This window comes from Myotis myotis, unplaced genomic scaffold (genome assembly GCF_014108235.1).
Source record: "Myotis myotis isolate mMyoMyo1 unplaced genomic scaffold, mMyoMyo1.p scaffold_m19_p_3, whole genome shotgun sequence".
In the NCBI taxonomy this organism is placed as follows: domain Eukaryota; kingdom Metazoa; phylum Chordata; class Mammalia; order Chiroptera; family Vespertilionidae; genus Myotis; species Myotis myotis.
This window is the reverse complement of record NW_023416335.1, coordinates 193,355,514-193,375,530: the sequence shown is the minus strand read 5'-3', so window position 1 is coordinate 193,375,530 and position 20,017 is coordinate 193,355,514. Positions and strand designations below refer to the sequence as shown.

Below are 20,017 nucleotides of genomic sequence, written 5' to 3'. Positions count from 1 at the left end.
ACCTCCACCACAAGGATGTAAATGGTCCAAAGGTACCACGAAAATCACAGGCCTACCAGCCCTAGACCAAAATATGTGGCATCAGAGTGCTGGGAAAGCATGAGTATTTTTGAATAAAAGAAACAGCAGCAGTTCTTCAGATGAGGGGATTGGCTTTGGACAATCTGTAGATGAAGAACCACTCGTGGAGCCAGCTGCCCCTTTGCAGAGGTGGTAAGTTGTTTGACAGTATATTGGCTGCCTTCCCTTCTCTGTCACTTTCTCACTCCACCACTGGGGTTTCCACCTCCCAAATAAATTTTACACTTGAATTTTACACTTGAGGCTCTGAGAGAACCTCAACTGAAGTAAGGACACTTTCTTCCTCATTCTTATTCTGCATGAAAGTTAAGAGAGCCATGTCCTGGAGGAACTCAGGGTCCACAGAAGCTGCATTGGGTAAGAGGCCCTTGCTCACCAACTGGAGAATAGCTGAGCAGGTGTGCTGATGGATGGAGAGGGAAGGTCCTGCAACCTTCTCTAGCTTGGGTAATGATTGCTCGAAGGGCATAGTCTCAAGGCCTCTGCTTTCTCTGTCCATACAAAAGCAGCCCCCCTTTTCTTTGAAAGCTCCTTTTGACTATCATGTCAAAAAGAATTACAGGGAGCCAGAACACCTTGTGACCCTGGAGGAATTTTTTAAACCAGCACTTTTGATTTTCTGGCACATGAAGGGAAGAGCGCAAAGGAAACTGAACGGCTTATGTGTGTTTCCAGTGAATTCTAGGGAAGTGAAATAATGACCTTGGCCCAGACAGCAAAAGACAAATTTAATTTACATGCTTCAGTCCGTATATGGAAAAATCATTTAGATGGAAAGAAGAAAAGTCCAAACTGCAAGTCAATAGTGGCAAACATCACACATCCCAATGGTATGTGCTGGCCTCCATCAGTGACTCTGCTGTTCCAACATTCCCAATCATTGCACATATTTGGGCCTTGTGCTTTCCAGGAGGGTCTGCTCAGAAATGCCAGCCTGAATTTGCCCAGCTTTCGCTCAAAGCCTAGATCTGCTGCTGCTCCTCCCCCACTATACTCTCATTTCACAGGCTGCCCAGCTCTCTCTAGCTTCTTTCCACAACCCAGGCCTTGGGACTCTCCTTATTTGTAGCTTCTTAATTTAGATGAGGGCCAGTAGAAATGTATACAATGAGCAGAAGAGAAAGTCTTATTTTAGCCGGAACTTTTGAGGCTGAGAATGGGCTGTCAGTTGAAGAGGGCCAGAGACCCCCTCTGACAGCCTGGGCCACCCGAGCAGTCTCTCTCTGGGATGAATAACTCACATGCTCCACGAAGGGAGATGTTTATGGACACATGCGATGCTTCTCTGGCATCCTCTCCATGAAGTCCAAGCCACCCTGGAGATTGTAAGTAAAGCGAAGTCTTCTGGATAAGAAGTTGTTGAGTTTATTTTTAAGTCCCCATGTTTTAAAAGAATGTCCATAATCAGAAACACTCAATGCCCTCCTAACACACACACACACAGGCCAACAGATAGAGGTAAAGACAGAGAGACTAAGAAAGATAGAAAGAGAGACCTAGTCATAGACAAAGAGAAGGTGAGAATATCCTGGGGCAGATCAACTCTAAAGCCCAAAGGAGACGTCAGTGAGACCCAATACCAAGTGGAAAAGCTGCTAGTCTACCTGGCACTTCCTAGCACACACAGACTCTCGCCACCCCCAAACAAATTCCTGTGACTTTGAAACTCACTATTCGTCTCTGTCAGCCTTTCTGCTCTTGACTGTCTACTTTACTCTTCAATGTCTATAGAACTTAAGAATTTCTTTACACAGTACTTCCCAAACTTGCTCAGTTCACAATACCCTTAATGTCTCGATAATTTTTACACAATATCCCCAGGCTCAAAGAAATACTTAACAGTTCCATTTATTGAATAGTTAAGTCCAAATACCTTAATAAATATTTATGTTCTAACAACTTAGTAGCCATTTGGGGAAAAATACACATAAGTTGAAAGAAAAATTATATTTTGTTTTATTATTAATCCTAATTACTTGCTAAAAGGATGTGTTTACCTGTTGGACACTATTCAACTTCTCCAACTATTGAGTCAGATTAGACATGACCACTCTTACTTCCTGTTCCACACTGATTTTGTGTAGAACTTGCACTGCTTCTACTAGAAACTCAGCCATCACTAAGAGATGATGACATTGAAAGGTGTATTGTGAAATTTCACATCAACACTGCTGAGGTAGTATTCACATGGTGTGTGATAGGTGTCAAGTATTGCTGGGATTTCCTTATAAATGGTTACAAACTCCACAACACTTCTGTGAGTTCACTGTGGCACTCTGGGGTGCACTGGGGCATAGTTTAGGAAACATCTCCTTCATACCTTAAGAAACTTTCTCAACATACTAAAACCATTTGTCCATGACTTTCTCTCATGTGTATGTATAAATAAATTTATAAACAAAACACATAGAAGTTTATATCTGAATAAATGCATAAGAAAAGTTCTGGAAGGATACAAACCCAACTTAACTATGCCTACCTCTAGGGAGACAAATAACATTGGGAGGATATGAGGTCTAGGGAGACATTCATTTTATCTAAAACATAGATTTTTCTCTGGTGAGGAGAATGTTTTCATGCATAATTTATATCATTAAAAATAAAAACAATTTTAATGCACCTATACACACAAAAATTTTACAATGCCACCTCAGGTAGTGCTAAATTCTGTGCAAAGAGAGTCAGTCCCAAACTCCAGTGAAGAGAACTCATTTACTAAAGTACTCAGCCTGGCTTTGCGGGTGCACCAATAGGTGAACACTTCTCACTCACAGGTTCTTCTTATGGAAATTTCCTGCCTTTCTCACCTCCTACAATAGTGATCTCAAGGGTAGTAGTCAGAATCACCAGCAGGCTTTTCTATACTAAATCCCTCCTACCTTCTCAGAGTCTAACTGCTCACACTGTACTAAAATCAACATTTGATGCTATGGCAGAGGAGGCCACTGTCCCTTTGGTAGTCTGGAGGCTCCTGGCAAGGATTATATTTCCCAGCCTGCCTTGCATCCAGGTGGAACCATATAACTATATCCCACCAATGACAGAAGAGGTAGAACCTTGAAATTCCAAATATAAGTCCTTAACTACTCCTAAGAAGACATCCCTTTTATTAACCAATGTCACTCCAATAATTCAATAAAAATTTTAAAATAAATTAATCAAATTAAAAAATAAAAGAAGACATCCCATCCTATAGTCAAACAAGACTGACTCCCCAATTCTTGTAAGAGAGAGAGAGAGAAAGATGAGAGAGACCAAAGCTTGAAACAATAAATAAAATATATATATAGTACCTTCAGAAGAGAGGCTGAGGGAACTTTACTCTGTTTCACAGAACATTCTGATAAATTACTGAGGACTTCAGTGGAAAACCTGGACCATATCCCCTTGGCCCAGAGTGAGACCCCAGACAGAACCCCTCCATCCCTGCAGCCTGGGCCTCCCTTCTTCCCCATGCTGTCTGACAAGACAGTCCTAAGCTTCCTATTGCTATTGTCCCAGCCTCTGGTCAAGGCCCTGCAATTATGAATAATTTATTCCACATGTTTGTGCTCTTGCCAGAGGCATTGATCGTAAAAGTTTCAATGCTTTAGATGAGTTTTCTTTTGAAAAAATTGTCCCCAGGGTGGTGCACTGAACAGTAAATTAACACCCACCCATCCACAGGCCTCCTCTTGGCACATGTTCTAGCTTCAATGCTCCCCATAAAACATTCATTAAATGCAACCTCACAGGCAGCGCCAGACAGGGATGGGAGGACAGGTGCCTGCATCCACACTGGATAGACATTTGGGTGACAACAAGCACCATTAGGTAAACTCCCAGGACTACTTAAATGGGATTTTGTTGTCCTTTTAGTGATATGTTTTATAGGAGAAGATTCATTTCAGGCCACATTTGCTATTTCCCCAGCTTGCTATGTGCTCTGTTCCTGTACACAAAAATATGTTTTTCCCTCTTCCTTGAAGTCCCAGTTATCTGATCAGATCTATGTCACTCTAATGACACCATCATACACACGCTCTGTCTCTCACAAACACACACTCTCGCACATGCTCACACCACTCGCACACCCACCCCATGCACACAAACATTCTCAACAACTCAGGAATGGTCTGAACAACTGATCATTCATGTACTCATTCATTCTGTCAGTGGTTAGCACTCCTATGATTTTTGCCAACTTTTCACTACTTCTCAAAGCAAGGACCTGGCTTAAGTGACCTCTGCCTGGTAGGTTCTAAAATTAGGCTGACTTATTAACTTTGTGCAGTTCACTTGTTCTCAGACCTACTCACTGAATGTAGCAACTCCCTGCTGTTGCTAAACTCTGGGATGCCTCACCATCCTCTGATTGCCTCAACTTCCCCAGGTCTAAACTTTTAGAATTAGTTCCTCATATTATTTTCCCTCTATTGAACTACAAGGCTTGAGCTTTGTTTTCTGACTATTCTCTAACTCAGAGATTTTCAAACTTCTTCATCTCATGGCACACATTACTAATTACTAAAATTCTGCGGCACACCAAAAATACATTATACTTATATTTTTTGTCAATCTGACAAAAATATAGGTATAATTTTGACTCATTCTCACCAAATGGCTATTGTGTTGGCTGTTGTCATTTTTAAATTTGACAATCTAAGGGAAAAGAAGTCAGTGCCCCTAATTAAAAAGGTATTGCATGTTTTAAAAATTCTTGTGGCACACCAGTTGAAAATAGCTACCCTAACTCATACAAAGTTTATTGAAAGAAAAGAGACAAGAGTAGGAATTAGAAGGGGTAGAGCTTTATCATCTTGTATGAACAGAAGAAAATCATTCCCTCGAGGAAACTTGAGAAAACCTCCAAATATTCCCTGGACAGACTATTCCAGAAGAGATTCTAACTAATCCACAAGCCAGGGAAATAGAATGAGCCTATTCTTTTATTAAAAGACCAGAGGCCCAGTGCATGAATTAGTGCACAGGTGGGGTCTCAAGGGGGAAGGGGCGGGACATGATCAGCCCTCTGGGTGGGCAGTGGGATGGTATCTGGATCCATCCCACTGACGATCGCATCAGTGGTCGGGAGCCACCTGGCGGCCGCTTTTATATCCCTTCTTCCTTGTGGAGCATCTAAGGAGGGGAAGCCACTGAGGCCGACTTCCAGGAGGCCAGCAGTGCTGTCAGGATTTTGTTCCAGAGATTGGATCTGCAGGACTACTGAGGGAAGGAGTAGCTGCTGCCTGGCTGGTGGGCGCCAGAATGGGTAGGTGAGCTGAGCGGTGCTCCTGCTGTGGGAGCACACTGACCACCAGGGGGCAGCTCCTGCATTGAGTGTCTGTCCCTTGTAGTCAGTGCGTATCATAGCGACCCATCATTCTGGTCATTCAGTCTTCATGGTTGCTTAGGCTTTTATATAGAGAAAGACAGACTCTAGCCCTGGCTGGTGGCTCAGTTGGTTGGAGCATCATCCCATACACCAAAAGGTTATACGTTCAATTTTGGGTCAGGACACATACCTAGGTTGCAGGTTTGATCCCTGGTCAGGATTCATACTGGAGGCAACCAAATGTTTCTCTCTCAGTGTGATACTTCTCTTGGTCTCTTTCTCCCTTTCTCTCTCTCTAAAATCCATAAAAACACCCTCAGGTTAGGATTGAAAAATAATAAAAAAGTTCCAGACCTTTGGAAATACAATATATATCTGTGTTTATATTTTAGATTTCTCCCTACTGTCTTGCTATAAACTGAGTTAATTCTACTCACTACTGTCCTCAGTGGAAACAGAGCATCACCCACCAAAATGTATACAAACCAATAAAGAAAAAGTAGGATAGCAAGTTTGTCTCATACCCATCTTTCCAACGAATACCACAGTCCTTACTGCCTGTAGTGTACTGGTAAAGAGGAAGAAGCAACAATTTTTTAGAATCATTTGAGGATATGGCAAAACATTTGAAAGACAGAGGAGCATATTGGTCAATAGCTTAGTTGCTCCTAAGTCAGATCCGCGGGCTCATATTCTGGTTCTGCTTCATATTCATATTATGTTATTTATTTCTCTAAGCTTCAGTTTTCTCATGTATAAATTGTAGGTAATAAAGTTTTGAAATTTAAGTGAAATAAAGCCTATAAACTTGCCCATAGTGAACACTCCATAAATATTACATGTAATTTTATCATTATTACCACTTTCACCATGCCCATACCCTTAAAAATCATAAAAATAGATATAAGAATAGCCAAATTACCACCATCTAGGATAAAGAGACAGTTTATCTTCCAAAAGTAGTATGCCATAGCTTAACATGCTAATAACCAATATCATCTCTCACATCAGAAAAAAAAAATCACAAACTCTCAGAACGACAGAGGCTATAACCCAATTTCCCCATGTGATAACTGAAGCAGAACAGACCCAGAGGAGGACTCAAGTATCTGATGAAAGCACCACAAGCCAGCCAAAGTTTGGGCCTTATTTCCGTTGACACTCCCCATTGTGGAAGTGTAGTTATCACCCCATTACAGTTATAACGTACTAGAGGCCCGGTGCACAAAATTCGTGCCTGGGCGGCGGGGGTGGTTCCTCAGCCCGACCTGCACTCTCTCCAATCTGAGAGCCCTCAGGGGATGTCCTACTAACAGCTTAGGCCCGCTCCCAGTGGTTCTCTGCTCTCTGCGGGGCCTGCCTGCTCCACACCATGGTGATGGGCAAGCAGGCCCTGCTGGGTGCTGCCTGTGGGCCGCTCTTGCCTGCTGGGTTAGCATTGCCGGGGCAACGCCGCCAGCATCCCGCCCCGGCCACTATGGGTTCTGCCATCTTTGTCATGGAGTGATAGTTAATTTGCAAATTACTCTTTTATTAGATAAGACTAGAGGCCTGGTGCACAAAAATTTGTGCACTTGGGGGGAAGAGGGAGTCCCTCAGCCTGGCCTGTGCCCTCTCGCAGTCTGGGACCCCTTAGGGGATGACCACCTGCTGGCTTAGGCCCGCTCCCTGGGGGATTGGGCCTAAGATGGCAATCAGACATCCCTCTGGCTACCTGGCAGCCCTCGGGGGATGTCCACTTGCCAGCGGGGAGCAGGCCTAAACTGCAGTCGGACATCCTTAGCGCTGCTGAGGAGGCAGGAGAGGCTCCCACCACCACCGCTGTAGTGGCAGCCATCAGCCTGGCTTGTGGCTGAGCAGAGCTCCTCCCATGTGAGAGCACCTTGACCACCAGAGGGCAGCTCCTGCATTGAGCATCTGCCCCTGGTGGTCAGTGTGTGTCATAGTGACCAGTCATTCCCAGTCCTTCTGCTGTTAGGGTCAGTTTGCATATTACCCTTTTACTATATAGGATTGAGGCCTGGTGCATGGGTGGGGGCCGGCTGGTTTGCCCTGAAGGGTGTCCCGGATCAGGGTGGGGGTCCTGCTGGGGTGCTTGGCCAGCCTGGATGAGGGTATGATGGCTGTTTGCAGCTGGTCACACCCCCTTCAGGGTGGGGGTCCCCACTGGGGTGCCTGGCCAGTCTGGGTGAGGGGCTAAGGGCCGTTTTCAGGCTGGCGGGCGACTGAAGCTCCCAACCTCTCCTTTTTTTCTTTTTTATTCTGGGATTTATTTACCTTCTATGGCTGTCACTGGAACTGAGAGCCGGCTTTAGCTCTGAGGCTCGGCTCCAGCTCTGAGACCTTGGCTGCTGAAAGCAAGTATCTGGGTTTGTTTGGCTTCTATAATTGAAACACTGTTGCAACTCCATCTCTGAGGCCCGGCTGGCTGAAAGCAGGTTTCTGGGGTTTATTTAGCTTCTATAATTGCAACATTGTTTCTTAGAGTGCAGCTCAGAGGCCGGCAGCGGCAGGCGGGGAACCTTGGCTTCCTCCATCACTGGAGCAAGCAAGACTCCTGTTCGTTTCAGGTGCCTGGCTGCCGGCCTCCATCTTGGTTGGCAGTTAATCTGCATATCACTCTGATTAGCCAATGGGAAGCATGTCAGAGGTATGGTTAATTACCATGTTTGTCTATTATTAGATAGGATTATTTCAGATCAGCATTATGTTGATGAAATATGAGTTGTTCTCAGAGAAACCTCATAAAGAGAGTTAAAATGTAGTGCAACCCTGGCTGGGCAACTCAGTTGGTTGGAGCATCATCCTGTACACCAAAAGGTTGTGGATCTGATTCCTGGTCAGGGCACAAACCTAGGTTTCGGGTTTGATCCCCAATGAAGATGTGTACTGGAGGCAACTTAGCAATGTTTCTCTCTCATATCAATGTTTCTCTCTCTCTCTCTCTCTTTCTCTCTCTCTCTCTCTCTCTCTCTCTCCCTCTCTCTCTAAATATTAATAAACACTAATGGTCCGGTGCACGAATTTGTGCAAATTGAAAGGAAATTAATTAGTCCCTCTGGTTCAGGGACGAATGCAGATAGTCCTGGGTGGTGGCCGGCAGAGCAGGATTGGGCAAGATGGGCTGGACACGCCTTGGAGCAAACCTTCCATGGTCCCTCCCCAGCTGGCTACACCTGGGCTGGTGCTGTGGCTTGAAGGGCATCTGTGGAGTGAGCGGGGTCCCTCTGGCAGGTGGGGTCCCTCAGCCTGGCCTGTGGGGATCAGGCTGAAATCGGCTCTCTGACATCCCCCAAGGGGTCCCAGAGTGAGAGAGGAATCACGAGGAATCAGGATCCTTCCTCTCTGGTTCCAGGATGCATCACCAGAGAACCACTGCTGCCAAGTGACCACAGCTCAGCAGCTCCTGCGTTGAGCATCTGCTCCCTGGTTGTCAGTACACGTCATAGCTACCAGCCAGTTGGACAGTTGCTTAGCCTATATAAATAAATATATATATATATATATATATATATATATATATATATATATATATCCTCAGGTGAGGATTAAAATAAAGGAAAAAGGTAGTATGCCATAGCTTAACATCATACTTAATGATGAGAGACTAGTTTATTTTTTCTCCTAAAGTCAAGAATAAGACAAGAAAGTCCATTTTCATCACTTCTATTCAACATTGTAGAAGAGATTCTAGAAAGGGCAATTAGGCAAAAAGATAAAATGCATCCAGATTGGAAAAGGAAGAAGTAAAACTTTCTCTATTCATAGATGAGAAAATCCTAAAGAACCCACTAAAAACTATTAGAATTAATAAATGAGTTCAGCAAAGTTGGTGGTACAAAATCAATATACAAAAATCAATTATATTTCTATATGTTAGCAATAAATAATCCAAAATTGAAAGTAAGAAAATAATAACATTTGCAATAAAATAATTATAAACAAATTTAACAAAAGATGTGCTGGAACAACTAAATACCCACATGCAAAAAAAAAAAAATATTTTTTGGACCCCTAACTTACCTCAAACACAAAAATAACTCAAAATGGATTGTAGACCTAAATCTAAGAGCTAACACTATAAAACTTGCAGAAGAAAATCTAGACGTGTAGCTCTATGACACTAGATTAGGCACTGGTTTTTTAGATATGACACAAAAAACACAAGTGACAAAAGGAAAAACAGGTAAACTATATTACAAAACATTATGCTTCAAATTACATCATCAACAAAATTTGTTAAGCACATAGGAAGAGAGAAAATATTTGTAAATCATATTTTCTGACAAAGGGCTGGTGTCCAGATTATGTAAGTAACTCTTTCAACCATAAATAAACAACAACAAAAAGACAATTATCCAGTTGAAAGGATAAAATGGGCTAAAGATTGGAATAGATATTTTCCTAAAGAAAACATACAAGTGGCCAATAAGCCCATGAAAAGATGGTTAACATCATTAGTAATTAGGAAAATGATAATTAAAACCACAATGAAATATCACTTCACACAACTAAAATAAAATAAAAAAGACAACAAGTGTTGGTGAGGATGTGGAGAAACTGGAGCCCTCATGCATTGCTGGTTAGAATGTAAAATGGAGCGATCACTTTGGAAATTGATATGGCAGTTCTTCAAAATGTTAAACATAGAGTTACCATATGACCCAGTATTTCCATAACATACATCCACAAATATGTATAGCAGCATTATTTATAATAGCCCCCAAAGTGGAAGCCATCCAAATGTCCATCAACTGATGAATATCTAAACACAATGAAATATATCCAAAATTCAGAACATTACTTGGCAATAAAAAAAAAAAGTACTGATATAGCTACAACATAGATGAATCATGAACACATTTTGCTAAGTGAAAGAAGCTAAATACTACATTTTGCATGGTTCCATTTATAATATGGAAGTCCAGAATAGGAAAATCTATAGAAGCAGAAAATAGAGTAGTTGCTTCCCAGGGCTTGGTAACTATTGGATCTAGGGTTTCTTTGGGGAAAGATAAAAATATTTTAAACTTAAACTGTGGCAATGACTGCACAAATCTGTGAATGTACTAAAAACCATGAATTGTATACTTTAAATGGGTGAATTTTATGCTCTGAGAATTAAATCTCAATAAAGTTGTTTTTAAAAAATGAACTTGATATTTTTAAAATAAAATTAAAAAAGCGATGGGCCTTGGAGATCAAGCAGAGCTGATTTTGATTACCAGCTCCCCCACAACTAGCTATGTGATCTTCAGCAAGTTCCTAGACCACTCTGGAACTCAATAAATGGTAGATTTTATCATTCAAAAGGAAAGAAAGTAATAAGAGGTGGGAATATGCAGCCTGAGGATTACAATGAAGGCAGAGCCAAGGTAATCCTCCGGGATGAAAGAAGCCCATCGAAGTTTGCCTGCTAGACTTTGATTCTTAGTCTCTCTCTATTCCCCAGAGGAAGGTACCTTTCCTAAATATCATACACATGATGGTGCCCCCAGGGCCATGTAGTGTAGTGAATATTGACCACAATTCTTCCCGTAGGCAGGAGCAGCATCCCTCCCACCAGGCCGCACAATGTGTTCCTCCCTCCCTCATCTCCCCTCTTTGGCTAGATTTACAACAAAAACAGAAACATTTACACTATTAACAGAACTGGGGGAATATAGAAGGATGCTAACAATCAAATTCCAGCCCATTTTAATCTTACACTGCTCATTTGGGAAGGTCATCCCCACCTCCACCCTGTCCTGGTGTCTAAAGCATTAGATGTTTTGAGCTTTGCATTCTCAACAGTGTAATGAAAATAGATGTTGAATGCTAAAACATAAACATATGTATCATTCATAATGCATTCAGATGTTTTTCAATTATTCATGGTTCCTGAGAGTTACTTGACCTATCAGGCATATATATCCAAACAATGTTTGTATTAGAACCACAGCCTCAATGTACGCTATCCCAGCTCCTTGGCATTCCCATCTATGGAATTAAAATTAAATGAGTCAGTGGTCAATAAAAGTTACATGTGATTTCCATAAAATTATCCATTGTATATTGCTCTGGGGTGGAGAAAGTAGTTTGCGTGGAATTGCCGAAGCTGACAGGACACAGAATGCTTGCTTTCGGATGAGGGGGTGGTGATAATTACTCTTTCCTAAGAATGAATTCATTATTTCCCTGAATAACTGGTGGTCCTGGACTTAACTTGCTGTCAAGGAAAAAAAAATAACTCAAAGGGCCACCCTCTTTCTGTTCAAAGTCCTATTTTCTTTAAAATAAAATTTAAAAAGCTAGTGTTCTGGGCTCAAAAACAACACATTCTTCTGTTTTGATGCTTGAATAAATTTGCATGTTAACAAGAATGGTTTCAACTTAAAGAATGTCAAATTAAATACAAATTGAATTCAAATCCAAGATGGAGAAAAGATATGCACAAAACAACAGATTTTCAATCTTGTCGATTTTTTTTCAGGAACCAGATTAGAAAAGACATAAACAGACACACACACACACACACACACACACACACACACACACACACACACACACACACTTGGTTTCAAAGAAGGGTAGCACTCAGAGGAGACAGGCACTGCCAAAGTGGAGCCCCCACATTGTACCCCCACCTCACACACACCAGGAGTATTTACAGATCACAGCACAAATTCTAAAGTTCTGTTTCAATAGCTGAATGCCACTATAAAACTCAGAAATACAACTCAGAAGCGATGGTCACCATTACATTCCTACTTTTGGAGGCCTACCCAGGTAAGATGAAATATAAGGAACATTATTATGTATGAGTAGCTCAAGCAAATGCAGGCATGAATTTTCCTCTGTTGGCCCTAAGAGCCATTTCTTGCTTTATCCTGTGACTTCCTCATTGCACTTAAAGGCAGTATGTAAAGTGGTTAGATGTACATACTGTTGGCAATGGATCTGGGTTGAAATCCCAGATCCCCTCATTTACTTGCCGGGTGACCTTTGGCAAATGACTTAATCTGTGGACTTAATTTTTTTCATTAGTTTTCATTTACATACAATAGTGCCAGCCTCATGTGAGAATAAAATAATATAAGGCGCTTAGTACAGTGCCTTGCCTAGCGCAAGCAAGCATTCTATAAAGGTTAGCTGTCATTGCTGGTTGGTATGGTGGTGGTGGTGGTGATTATTATTATATATTTAGGTGATGGAGTCCAGAGGAACCAGGCCTGACAACATTTTCTTTCTTCTCCAACCTGCTCTCTAATATTGTCCAGATACTATCCAGGAAAGAGAGACAAATCAAGTCATGGCAAAAGCCTACTACCCATGAGCTCTGAATGCAGGACAATCAGAGATGTCATGCTCTTATTCCATCCTGTCTCACCTCTGTCAACCCCTTCTCACAGCCATCTCTGTCCATGAAGGAGTTCCCAATGAAATGACAACAGGATCTTAAGAAATAAAGAAGGCAGTGAGCAAAAAGCACCAGCATCTTACCTCATCCCCCCTCTCACTCATGTTGGTCCCCAATTTCTGGACAACAGTCTGGTCACTCTTCTTTAGCAATTTTTCTCGAACTTTGGTTTCATACTCAGGCCGGGAGTGTTCCTAAAACCCAAGAGTCAATGAGTAGTTAGTAAACAGGCAGAATAGCAATCTTGGCCTGTGGGTTATAACCAGACACCACAAGTACAGTAAAGTCAGGACTTAGGATCAGATTCTATTGGACATAAGCTGCCACGCCACATATAATCACGAGGAGTCTAGACCAGGAACACAATGTGGGAGAGAAAGGGGACACACAACACTTGTTACCACACTGAAAACCAAACCTGGGCACGTTCCTGAGGATGGCACCAGTGTTGAGAAAGGAGAGAGGAAATGTTAACTTGTCAGCTGATACAAAGAGAAACCACATGCTTTGCATAGCAGTTTGACCAAAGCCAGAGGGATGCATCTGTTCATCCCACCAACTATCTGTATACCTCAAACTTTGTTTCAACAAGCCAGATCCCAGCTGGAGAAACAGATGTGCCCCACAGCTGGGAGTTAGGGCAACGACAAAACTTCCTCCCTGCTCCATTATTCTACAAGCTAAAATGGCGACTAATAAAAATCAAAGTTAAAGGTGGCCATGGGGAATCTTAAAACTCACTTGCCTGGGCCTGTTTCCTGTACAGCCTAAGTGATTAACTCATTGGCAAGTACACCAGTGCTCAAGAGACATCACTGAGCCATTCAGCAATACAAATACGAATGGTGAGTCACCAGGCATAGGAAAGCACACCAAACTAATCAAGAAGACCATGGTCAAATCAAGTCAGATGCTGGAGCAGGAAGACGCATGACTGACTTCAAAAAGAATTTAACTGTGCACACCTGGACTCATTGGCAGGTCTTCCCCGAAGCATCCAAGGACAAATAACTACAGGTGTGAGGACTTCATGTTCCTGTATCATTTGAAAATAACTCCTAGGCAGGGATTATAACTCCATCAGAGATTCCAGAAGCCAACAAGCTAGGCTCCTGGCCTTTCTTTGGCTTTTCCAAGATGTGCCATGATGTTGGAGAGGAGAAAGCATGTGTGTGACTAATAAACATAACCAATACAACAGGAGATGATGCTATGTAAGTGTTTTTATGGCTCACCATCATCAACCAATCTTTGAGGAACAACCAAACCCAAGAGTCACCCCCTGGATCAGTGCAACTTCTTTTTAAAAAATATATATTTTATTGATTTTTTACAGAGAGGAAGGGAGAGGGATAGAGAGTTAGAAACATTGATGAGAGAGAAACATCGATCAGCTGCCTCCTGCACACTCCCTACTGGGGATGTGCCCGCAACCAAGGTGTATGTCCTTGACCGGAATCAAACCTGGGACCTTTCATTCCTCAGGCCGATGCCCTATCCCAGTGGTCGGCAAGCCGCAGCTCGTGAGCCACATGTGGCTCTTTGGCCCCTTGAGTGTGGCTCTTCCACAAAATACCACGTGTGGGCGCACATGTACAGTGCGATTGAAACTTCGTGGCCCATGCGCAGAAGTCGGTTTTTGGAAAGGAGATAGATGAAACAAGTATACAAGACGAGTGTGGATGGGAGAGTTGGAAGGGGTTGACCTCAGCAAACATACCTCAATCAGATTGAGGACGTTTTTAGCAAAGGCCAGCTTAGGAGTACCCTAATTAAGTTAATAACAATGTATGTAACTATATAGTTTAAGTTTAAAAAATTTGGCTCTCAAAAGAAATTTCAATCATTGTACTGTTGATATTTGGCTCTGTTGACTAAAGAGTTTGCCGACCACTGCTCTATCCACTGAGCCAAACCGGTTAGGGCAGTGGTTGGCAAACTGCGCGCTCGGTAAACAGCGGCTCGCAAGCCACATGCGGCTCTTGGCCCCTTGAGTGTGGCTCTTCCAAAACTACCGGCTCTTCCACAAAATACTGACTTCTGCGCATGGGCCACGAAGTTTCAATCGCACTGTATGTGCACACCCACATGTGGTATTTTGTGGAAGAGCCACACTCAAGGGGCCAAAGAGCCGCATGCGGCTCGCAAGCCACGGTTTGTCGACCATGGGGTTAGGGCATGGATCAGTGCAACTTCTGCATAGAGGCCTCCTTGTGGAACCAGCTGGACACCATAAAGACTTATTGAAAGACTTCTTTAGGTCCTGTTTGTGCTTGTTGAAGGGAGACCCGCCAGACCCAAGAGACTTTTGCTCAAAAGTGGGGCAATCTTCAGCTCAGTGAGCCTCTCGTCCAATTAACTTCTTTCAGTCAGGCCCTAGGTGCTCCTAGGATATCTTAGTGTGTGTGGCCTCATATGAACACTCTATCCTCTCGGAAGGCAGAACCCATATATATATTTTCTCATTTGTCATGGAATCTATAATGCTGTTAGTCCCAGGGCATATGCTTAATGCAAAGGACTGTATAGGTAGAATGAGCATATGTACTCAATACATTACCATGCCCATATGCTCAAATGCAAGCTGACTAATTAGAGCAAGGAAGAAGAAACCACACCACAGACATGGAGAGCCACATAGGCTCCAGAACAAGACTAAATTGGAGATTTCACTTGCTTGGACATAAAAGATCAGGGCCACAAAGTCAGAGGTCCTGTGCCCAAGGCAAGGCCCATCAGTTACTGTAGGAGAGTGTGGAAAAGGCCTACTCTCCATGTAGCTTCCATATTGCTTATGATATCTTTAGCAAGTGGGTACTTAGGCACTTGGAAGTGCCGCTGGTCCTTAGCCACTGTCCCCAGCACTGCATCCAGAAGTGTCCACAACATGGGGAGAACCTATCTGATATTCACATTTGCTCTTCAGTCATGTGGGAATAGATAACTGTGAGCAACCATGTCACGCTGTTCCTTAACAACTCACCAACATCAAGACTGGGCCCCTAGTTCTCAAAAGAGCCTGGAGGAAAGGCTCATTTGTTTCCATCCTTTAATTACAGGATGAAGCAAGGGTAGGTTTACAGTTATTTGTATGGAAAATAATGCAATAATTAGTAAATAATAATAATACAAGAATAAACTCTGTTTCATATACTCACAACTGTAAAACCATTTTTGCCCAACCCTGTAAGAACTTATCCCTAGCTCATGCTTCAGTTCACATGGTGTACTGGCTTAAATTGTAAAGGTCTAGGGGTTTTCTTCTTCTGTGGGCATCAAAGACAACCAGCATCCAGCACCCATGCCTCTCCCTTGACCCTCAGAAGGCTTACAGAGGCATTCTGACATTTCCTGCTCTGGAAGCAGTTCCTGTTGTTTTGATTTATGCTCACTAGAACCAATGATATGAGATGTAGAAGTATGTTGAATGACATCACAAGGCTACCACAAGGCCTGCCTCTTGTGCCATCTCTTTTCCAGAGAGGGACACTGGGATATCGGACTACCTACCAGGACCAATGTCTTACAGCTCAAGAGTAGAGAGGGAATTTAAATTTTTAGTCTCAGTGCATATCAATCATGGCTTAGCCCATAAAGTCAAGCTAGAAGAGCTGCCACAGTGAGACCTGGACAGTGACTGGCTGATATGACAGTGCACGTAAGTGGTCATCTCATTCAAAATGGTCTATTTATAGCATCAAAGCAAAGCAAGGACCCAGAGAAGCATGCAAAAGAACTCACTTCTTCCTCTTCTATACCAGTCAGGTCCCAGAAGTATCCCAATCGCATCTGTAATCGCTTCCAGTTTTCGAGAAACATGGTAGCTTAAAAGGAAAGAAAAAAAATCTGTCAATTTTGAGGAATGGATTTTGAGTACTCATTGGATTCACCAATGGTGGTGAAAAATAAACTTATAAAATTCAAATTTAGGAGCTTTCTTTAAATCTTTATTTCCTTCCTCCTACTTCTATCTGGAAATGCTCTAAATATTGCACATACAGCCGAGTAGATACACACACACACACAAACACACACACACATTTTTCCCCACTTCTAGGTTATGAGAAGAGGGTAAACATTGATCTCAAGAAGTGAGGAAGGATGGCAGAATAAAGAAAATAAGAATGAAAGAGTTTGTAGTCATTTTCTGACAAACTTCATTGTGTCTATGAATACATTCTTTATTCCTATATCTTCCTCAACACTCTCATTTTTTCTTTTCTCCATTTTTTTTGTCCCCTGCACCACTTCCCTTCTGTGGGCCTTAATACTCACAATTCTGAGATTATGTAAGAGTCTCCTAATAGTTCTACCTAACTCCAGAGTCTCAGCCTTCCAACCCATCTTGCATGCAGCTGATAGACTAATCTCCCTTAAGTGGCACTCATTTAATCATCCATTTCTTAGCCAATATTTGTTGAATGCCTACCACATATACACATCAGTCAGTCTTCCTGCTCCAACCACAGCTCCCTTGAAGGGCCAGCCCAATATGCTCCAGAAAGATCAACACCCTCTACTCCACAGCCATGGTCTATAATACCAGGATTGAGCTTCTGATCTAGAGCCTGCCAATGGACCAGGTTCCCACTTTTGAAAACTGAAACCAAGAAACATGAAGAGAAGCAGAGATGGCATAAACCAAGCAGCACCTGAAAGAAGGAGAAAGGGCTGTGGTTTCTGATAGCAACTCCAGCTCCAGTTCCCCAATGACCTGGCTATATTTCCTGCATCCATGAACTTGCTTCTTGCCTTATTAAATAAATCTCTTGTTATTTGAGAGAACTTGAATGAATTTTTAATCCTGAAAAAAGAAGTAGGCCCAGCTAAGGTACCTGCAGCACAAAACACTGTTCTGGGCATCATGAAGGAGATGAGATGACTCTGGTGTAGATTTTGCTCTCAAGATGTTTAGAGTCTATGTGGGGAGGTTATAAATAACTACAATATAAGGCATACAGTGACTAGGCCTTAAGAAGGATACAGATAAAACGCTGTGGACATTCAAAAGAGGGAGTACTAGCTTCCAGAGAAGCCATCTGAGCTGAGTCTTGAAGAACAATAGCATTCAGGCAGTAAAGAATATGTGGAGAGAGGAAGGATGACAATATCCCCCCCGTTCCTCACCCCTGCTGAAACTTTCAGTGGCTATTTATGGCCCAAGTTCTCTCTGGATACTGGAACCCTGTATATCTGGCCAGATTGACCTAAATCAATTCCCACCATTTGTCAACATACACCTTATACCTGCATTGCTGCTGACGCCATCTCCTCCCTGTCCTCTTCATTCCTAACTTGTGCAAATTGTCCCCATCTCCTGTGCTACCCACCAATGTCAACCCTCATTCTTTCCTGACGAGCTCAACTCCCACTTCTTTTATAAGATCAAGCTCAAGGGCACCCTCTCCTCCACACTCCTACTGACCTTAAGGTCTGCTGCCCTGGAAAGGGAAGGAATATGGCCCTCCTTGAAGCACCCATACACCTCTACACATGATAAGAATCTGGGTGCCCTTCATTGCATGTTGTGCTGGACTGTTGGATGCCATTCAGGTCTATAGTATAGTAACAGATCTGTAAACTCTTTCTTGGCTCCAAGATACCTGTTTTCCTTGGACACAGCACAGAAGTGAGCATAACAAACACCATGGACTGGTTAAATATACCATTACTTAAAGCTTCATTTTCTTTACTTGGTACAATATGAGGGTGCACTGATCTATATGTTTTCTGCTAGGACTAGCGGATGTTTCATGTAAGTGCATCCTGACCTCCCAACACTGGCATCACCCTGGGGGGTGCAATGAGACCAAGGAGGATGTCACTGCTTTTCCTATACTCTTCTCAGTGTCTGAGGAGAGTTCTGCAAGGTCCATGAAGGACAGAAGTCAGACAGGGGGAACAGGCAAGAGAAACAAAAGAGTCATTGAAAGAGGAGCCATGAGGACAAGGGACAGCCAAACACCGATGAAGAGCTGCTCACAGTTCCTGGTACATATTATGTGCCAGGCACTGTGCTAAGTGCTTTGTACACATATCTCACTCGCTAGTCACAGAAAATTATGGGACAGGTATTACTTCACCCATTTTACAGATGAGGACAATGATGCTCTAGGGTTAAGTATTGTGCCCCAGGTTACATTGGACCTTGGGTATTGACTTCACTGACACAACGCTAGATTCACATTGGATGGCTATGGGAGCCACACATTAGGCAGTCCCCTAAGTCACAAAAAGAGTTTATAAACCCTGTCCCTTTTCTTTTCAATAGGGCTTCACTCTCTTTCCAAAGTTCCCGGAGTTTGAGACCAGAACAGCAGAGGGGCTAGGCCCAAAGAGTCCAATAGACCCAGGTCTCCCTGTCTAGTACCTTCTATGAATCCTCTGTCTCAGCAATCCCCTCTCCCTTTCCACAATAGTCTGAGTCTCTTCCTGTGGAGAACCACTTTTTTCTTCCCAGCCTTTTTCTTGGCAGGCCTGGGACCTGGCCCAGGCCCACCCAGCAAAGCACCACTGATCATAATAATCATGGTAACAAGAGGCGTTACTATGATTTTTAATTGTAACATGTAGGTAATCATGCCCAGGGGCTGTTGGCTGCTGTTACCAAATATACAATCACATAAAACATAGCAAGGCTGTTAAAAAAATAAAACCAAACTCTACCTTTTGCCAGGAAGCTCTAACACAATCTCACCCTTTTTGCTTTCCCTACACTGCTATCTGAGAGGAAGAGAGAGGAGCCAGGGATGAGGTAGTAAATTACTAGGCTCTCCAGAGGGGTGGGGGTATTTGTTCATTACAGCTATTGAGAGAGAAGAGGCAGTTGTTGGGGCTTGAAAGTGGGCAAGTAAAAATGAAAACCAAGTTCCTCTACAACAAGGAATTAAGCAGCTCATCAAAGTTCTTAAGGATCATGGACCCAGTGTTACTAAGCTACATCTATTTGATCATCATAATATCTGCAAGACAACTTAATGGCATTAGGATTGCAATATATCAAAATATGAATGCATATTCTGAGTCCCAAGTCAGTTCAAGTGGATTTCTGAGTAATTACAAGATGCCCTTGCTGGATGAGGAGACAGAACTGCCTGACTTCCCAGGTAACAAATATCAACTTCAGTCTGTTCTACTGACCATTCTTGTGAACATTTTCAGAGCTTTATGGTCACAAGTGCCATTTCCTCCTGCCTCGTTCTCATGAACTGACCACTGTTCTC

At 42.8% G+C, this 20,017-nt stretch overlaps 1 protein-coding gene across 1 annotated transcript in view; it reads right to left on the bottom strand.

Moving 5' to 3' along the window:
• Window positions 1-313: 313 nt before the first annotated feature.
• Window positions 314-20,017, bottom strand: part of ANO2 (anoctamin 2) — a 162,925-nt gene continuing 143,221 nt past the window's right edge. The window contains exons 13-15 of the mRNA XM_036299040.1: window positions 16,536-16,618; window positions 12,878-12,988; window positions 314-619 (exon numbers count right to left, since the gene is read on the bottom strand). Coding sequence (XP_036154933.1) covers window positions 314-619; window positions 12,878-12,988; window positions 16,536-16,618 — 500 coding nt within the window. The remainder of the gene's footprint in view (window positions 620-12,877; window positions 12,989-16,535; window positions 16,619-20,017) is intronic.